The sequence below is a fragment of the Mesitornis unicolor genome, unplaced genomic scaffold, assembly GCF_000695765.1.
Source record: "Mesitornis unicolor isolate BGI_N332 unplaced genomic scaffold, ASM69576v1 scaffold25746, whole genome shotgun sequence".
NCBI classification, from domain to species: Eukaryota; Metazoa; Chordata; class Aves; order Mesitornithiformes; family Mesitornithidae; genus Mesitornis; species Mesitornis unicolor.
The window spans coordinates 16181-22515 of record NW_010190690.1 but is presented as its reverse complement, the minus strand read 5'-3'; the positions used below and the strand labels follow the sequence as shown (position 1 = coordinate 22515).

General features: G+C 55.4%; 1 protein-coding gene across 1 annotated transcript; it reads right to left on the bottom strand.

Annotated features, from left to right (window-relative positions):
• Positions 1 to 468: 468 nt before the first annotated feature.
• On the bottom strand, positions 469 to 5820 carry SLC45A3 (solute carrier family 45, member 3). The gene is made up of 4 exons (XM_010186483.1): positions 5673 to 5820; positions 4605 to 5438; positions 2850 to 3115; positions 469 to 921 (listed from the first exon to the last, which is right to left on the bottom strand). The coding sequence occupies exons 1-4, from the start codon at positions 5818 to 5820 to the stop codon at positions 469 to 471; spliced, it is 1701 nt and encodes a 566-aa protein (XP_010184785.1).
• Between the last annotated feature and the right edge of the window lie 515 nt (positions 5821 to 6335).

The window sequence follows — 6335 nt, the reverse complement described above, 5'->3', positions numbered from 1 at the left end:
TGAGTAAAACTACAACAAGCAGGGGAAGAGGATACAGCTATAACCGGAAAACAGGAGAGCCAATGATTTCTTCCTCCCCACACCACTGCCTCTCCTGCTCAGTTTAGGTAGAATTACACAGAAACGTGACCCGTTATTAAAGGAAACATCTATTTCCTTTCTCTCCCCTTTGGTGCTGGCTGTGCAGTGCTTCCTTTCGATAAAGGCACCTTTGGAAAGCACTGATGGCCCGGAGCGCAATGCCCCTAGCCCCATGTTTACACCTGAGATTAGCCCTGCTGCACCTCTCCTGCCCCAGCCCCTGAGGGACCCCCAGGGCTGCAGCAGCAGCAGGGGGAGAGCGGACGCCACACGAGGCTTCCCATGGACGCCACACGAGGCTTCCCACAAGCGGCTGTGTGCACACACACACACAGACCTCATTCTGCCACGTGCAGGCACCCGCGTGCTGCCCCGGTGCCTTCCGCATCACACCGAATACTTTGCCATGTCACTCTTATCAAAGACAACTTTGGTTGCGAAGTAAATGGCTACCAGGCCAAAGCCGGCAGCTGACACCATGTAGGCAGTCACGGACTGCGTAAACTGGACGATGGACCCCATGAAGAGGGAGGGGACGACCTGAGAGAGGAGGAAAGCACTGTCCAGAATAGCCAGGTCCAGGCAGATCCCTCGGCCAGGAGCCACCGAGTCCGGCTCTCCCACCATCATCATGAGCGAGACGTCGCAGGAGGAGCTGACGCACAGAGCCGAGCTGGCAGCCGGGGCAGAGGAGGAAGAGGAGGAAGAGAAGAGGCTCCCAGCGTGTCCATTCTGGTAAGGCAGCTTCTGGCTGGAAAGAAGGCCTTTGGAGAAGGCTGATTTCTTGTTCAATCGAGCTGCGTCTTCCTCCTCTTTGCTCTTGTATTTATGCAAAAATACCTAGGGGAAAGAAGGAGAGCGTGTAAGGAACGAGTAGGTGGGGTGGAGTCCAGCAAAGGACGTGAGGGGCAGAGGGAACTCTGGTTTTTGTGTGAAAGAGCAAAACCACCCTGGGCTTTGTGTGCATTGGGTCCGACTGCAAGAGGCGGGGGGTGCCTGCAGTGAGCCCAGGTGAAACTGCCTCCAGGAGCCAGCCTGGCCTCTCCTGGCAGGCACAGGAACCAAAGCAGCCCTGACTCGCTGTGAACGTGGCCAAGCGGTGCCTTCGTTGTGCTGCAGCCCAAAGCCAGCCCAGGCCCTGCACGTGGGGATGTCGTGCACTGAGTCCCGGTTGTCACCTCCTCACTGGGTGCCATGGGAATCTGAGCACCAACTACAGCTCACCCCATCCCGAAACCGGCTGATGCACACTTGCAGGACAGGAGTGAAGGGCCAGAGCCCACTTCAGATGTAGCACAGAGCCAAACAGTCCATCCTAGTGCAAACAGAAGCGTTATAAAGTGTTTGACTGGGAGCTCAGACCCTTCCTGCAGAAGAACCCAAGGGCAGATGAACAGCTCGGAGCCCTGGATACGTGGCCACTTCTTAATACCTGGGATAAAAGTGACAGCAGCAGAGGTGGCCGAGTGCTGGGAACCCAGGAAGGAGCTCTTGTCTCAGGTCTGCGACAGACCGTGCATGCATGACCTCAACTGAGTTGCTTCATCTGTCTGACCTCGGCCTCCTCTCTCGGGCTAGGAACGGGATGAAGAAAAATCTTCTTCTTCTCACCCTTTTCTGCCTCGCTCTGCTCAAGCTGTGAGATCTCTGGGGCATGGCTCACTGCAGCAGTCCTCACACAGAGTATCTGGATCAAAAAGCTCTTTACATTAACGCCAACAAATCATGGGCAGTCCTCTCCAACAGGGAGACCAAACCCAGCTCTACCCCACCTCGTCGTACCAAGTGCCTCCCGTCAAGCCCTTGGCAAACAGCTGAGCATGTGGCCTTCCCATTCCCAGCCCGTGAAGTTTGGTTTTCATTCTGTTGGTATTATGTCCATGAGAGCTCCCAGTCAAACTGAAGCTTTTGCAAAGCAGAACACTCCCTCGTCCCCCTGTTTTGACAGGGTGCCTGGTGCAAATTGGGATGGGTCGGTCAGAAGAATTTGCTCAATGCGAACATCTGGATGCCTGTGGTAAAAGCTCCTACTTATTTGACTGCACAGTGAACCGCCTGCCGTTGGGATGAAAGAGCTGCTCTCCAACCACAAATTAATTCTGCATTTGCAGCACAAGAGAAACTCCTATTAATTCAGTGTGCAACTCGAGAACCTCCTAGGACTTCTCCACAAGGATAACATCTGTGGGGCAGGATTACGAGCTTTTGTGTTGGTGTCAAAAGTTTCACAACATTTATCTTCCTCGGAGCTCGGGGAATAGGAAGAGCCTCAGTTTTCATTTAATTTTAGTTTTCTTCTTGCCATGGACAAAAGTTGGAAAGCAGGACCTACAAGGGCTGAAAATTCTCAAGTTTTTTAGCACCTCGGGTTGGCGTTGCTGCAGATGTGACTTGGCTGCAGAATGCACACAGGTATAACCTGCACCCGATTCCTTAAAAAATACACACAACACAGAGGAACATAGCACATCCCCTGTGAAACATCACTTCTAGCTCATTTCTCCCACCTTACCCACTCCTTACTGTTTAAAACTGCAGAATGCTCGTTGTGAGCAGGGGATGCCAAAGGAAGGAGGTGCTAAACTCTATCACCTCCATTTCAGAGAAGACACAGCCTGGCGACAAGAGGCACACGTGGAAACCTCTGCACACAGACACGTGTTTCTCCTCCACGGGCTGGACTCTGTACCAGCCACAGGCGGCAAAAGAGGCCATCCGAGCTGTCCTCACGGCTACCGGACACTTGGCCCTCTGCAGCAGATCCCTACCTGTTTCTCGTGATGATACAGCGACGCCAGCGTGTAGGGCAGGATCTGGAGTGCAGAGAAGGTGAAGCCCGTCAGCGCGGCTGAGATGGTGACAACGATGACGCTGTGGGAAAGGCACATGACGAAGGCAGCCGCCGGGAAGAACACCACGCTGGCCAGGTAGACCGCCCGCGTCCCAAACCGCTTCACCAGCCGGTCCATGATTGTCGAGAAGAAGATGGATGTGACACACTGCAGGAAGAGCCCCAGACTGCCCATCCGGACGCCTGCAAGAAAGCAGAGGTGGTGACACACACGGCCCTGATTTCATGCAGCCAGACGCCTCCCTCCCCTTCGGTGCCCAACTCAGGACGGTCCTGCAGGGCGTGACACAGCCGCAAACAGCCTCAACAACCACACTGCCAGGGAAGGAAGCTGAGCAGCATCACCTAAAATATCCCAGGGTTACGCTGGCCAGACTGCAGCTCCCACCCTCCACCTGCAGTGAGTGTTTCCTACACATGCGCCTGGGCACCCCGGTCTAACCAGAGGGGCACTGGGAGATGGGAACCCAAACCCCATTCTTGTCTTTGGGAGTCGTTCACACCTGCCTACTCATGAACCAGGATCCACCACCTGCTTATGAACCAGGATCTGTGGTTATCTGATGCCAAAACCAGCAACAGAACAAAAGGAACGAGGAGTTGTGCTTAAGCCAAGGTAAGGTACACAACATCCACTAAACGGCTGCTGTATCCGGTAGCAATCCGGACCTTACCCTTTGCAAAGATCTATCAGATTTCAGAGTATTAAAACCATTAACTCTTTGCAGCAGGGATCATTACTCAACACATGTTTCTATGACAGCCAGCACAATGGAATCCTGGCCTGCCGGCAGCTACACAGTGCAAGTGTTAAATAATAATTAAACTCCCTCTAAGTTAAACGGGCGCTCAGCACAAAGAGGCAGTGTATTGCAGAGCTCGCAGAGGCACCGAGTGGAAAACTTGGACGGCAGAACATACACCTGAAAGAGGAAGGGAGGTGCCTCCAAGAATAAAAGACTTAGATCAGAGAGGAAAAGAAGGGCTGGGCAGCGAGTCAGGGCTCTGGCACAACAGCGGGAAAATGGGACAGCAGGTAAGAACAGACAGCAGGTAACGTGCTGCAGGGAGCAGCATCCCACTGTGTGGATGTGGCAGCTGCTGACTGCAGTGCTGAGAGCTATCAGAAAGCACTGGACAGAGGGGTGAGAACTGGGGAAGCTGCTGGAGGGCTCTGCAGATGGGGAAGTGAGAGGGGAATCTCAGTAGCACAAAAGGAAGATGCAGGAAAGCCCACCTTGCTGCTACTGAGTATGTCCTGGATTTCCAACCCTGCACTCCAAAAGACGGGAAGCACCATCACCCCTCATTTAAAAGGGGGAAAGAGCAGTGAAAAGACCTGGCAGCAGTGACCACAGCTCGCAGACAGAGCTGGATACATCCTGTTCAGTGTGCAACCTGCCAGACCATTCTGCCACTGAACAATTCAGCCCCAGGCCAGGGCTGCGTGGCCAGATCGAGTTCTGTGCTTGGTAGCTGGGAGGAGAAAGAGGCGTTTCCCTATTTGGTCCACGGTGCAAAGCTCTGGGGGCCATGGGGAACGCCTCTTCCTGACCCAGCTGCAGACAGTCTCTTTTCTTGTATTACTAGCAGAGCTGAGCCCACTCGTAGCTCCCACCAAACGCTCCTGCCCTAGGTGCTGCAGCCTCGGAGCACCTGGTTCACTTCTCACCTTCATCGTAGTGGCGTCTGGCATCTGTGCCTGGCTTGGCTCTGGGAACGCCATGGTACAGCCCTTCCCCAACAAAGTCCGTGTAGAACAGCATGAAAGTCATGAGTGCCATCCAGCTGCACAGCTCAGCCACGAAGAGGCGCCGGATGACCTTGGGGATGCGGCAGTAGAGGCTGTGGAGCCGTGGCACCAGCGTGCAGAGGTTTCTCAGGGCCTGCACCATGTGCCTGGCCTGCAGCAGACACGAGCTCCTGGAGAGCTGGCAAGAGCAGCAGGCAGGAGGTGAGGGCTTAGGGGGAATGTCCTTTGGCGCTGGGCCATCCGGGACGTCTACCTGTGCGGCCGCCTCCTCTGTCACGAAGAGTGTGGCCAGCACACAGCCCAGGAAGATGAGGGCAAGGAGGCTGAAGAGGCAGGTCTCCTGCCCGCCCAAGTACGGGGCCAGAAAGCTGCCGTCCCAGTCAATGGCTGGAAGGAGGTAGCCAATGCAGCCCCCCAGGCTGATCATGAAGGCGTACATGGAGAAGGCTTGGCGGCAGTTGTCTGGCTCCTGGAAGAGGTCTGAGAGCAGGGCCTCCAGCGGAGTGAAGCAGACCTGGCCGCAGAAATCCAGCAACCCGATGCCCAGGATGAGGAAGGCAATCTCCAGCGGGCGCGTGTTGAGGGCGAACAGGCTGGCCAGGCTGCTGGCATGCGGGATAACGAAGAGGCTCAGCAGGACTCCCAGGCAAAGCATCCAGATGAAAGGTCGCCTTCGGCCATAGCTGCTGTGCCAGTGGTCGCTGGCAGATCCAATCAGTGGGACAAAAACCAAGCCAAGGACTGGTCCTATCCCTGGAAAAGAGAAAGAGGTGATGTTAGTGGGGCAGATATGGAGGGGACTGTAAAAAAAGCCTGGGATGTTTCAGGAACTCAGTGAGCTTCACTGGGTCACAGCCCCCGCCCTTTGATATAACAGCAGCCTTGCAATCACGCTGCAGAGACAAGCCTCCGTGCCCTTATTTGCCCCTGCACCCCCAGACTCCAAGAGGAAACAAGCACCTCTAAGACAAGAGAGAAACTGCCTACCCAAAACCATGGTCATGAACTTCTCCTCCACACCCACTTCCAGCAGCAGCGGGGGCACGTAGGTGATCCCTGCAGCCAGGCAGACCTCCAGGCCGAACGTCAGGGAGTTGACCAGCAGGAGCTGGGTCTTGCGGTTGTGGAAGAGCATGCTGCCCCAGGCGCCCTGCGCCACGCTGCCCCGACTCCCTTAATGACTGAGGGCTGTGTCGCTGCGGCGCTCCCAGGGATGCCCCACAGGCATGGTCTGGAGCTTCCCTTCCTGGTCTGCTGGAGAGGTGCTGCCTCTCATTTTTAGCAATGGTGAGTGAACCGTCTTTTCCTCATATTGCAAGATGTGACCCCAGCAACGTCGAGTCCAGGCAGGGATCCCACTCCAGGCTTCCCCGTCTGCTCACATGCTGCAGTCTGAGAGAAGAGAGAGCTTGTCAGTCACAGCAGGGTACAGGGAAAAGGCTCAAACCAGGCACCACACAGACACAGCATCGCTGAAAGAGACCGTCCCCATCCCAGCAGGCTTGCAGGCTTGGGAGGATGAAGAGAGGACGTCTGGGAGAGCAGCGGGGTTAGACACAAACTGCATTGGTGCCAGGTTTCTCTCCAAGGGCTCGTGACAGGTGAGGCAGGCACCACAGTTTGGGAAAACCCAGTCCCGCCTTCGGGCTA

Bases quoted from the DNA above. Each gene is read 5' to 3' on its own strand.
- SLC45A3 (XM_010186483.1), bottom strand. From the start codon at position 5,820: ATGCTCTTCCACAACCGCAAGACCCAGCTCCTGCTGGTCAACTCCCTG. The intron at 5,439-5,672 runs GTAGGCAGTTTC...TCTCTTTTCCAG, and splicing joins GTTCATGACCATGGTTTTGG to GGATAGGACCAGTCCTTGGC. The intron at 3,116-4,604 runs GTGAGAAGTGAA...GCTTTCTTGCAG, and splicing joins CAGACGCCACTACGATGAAG to GCGTCCGGATGGGCAGTCTG.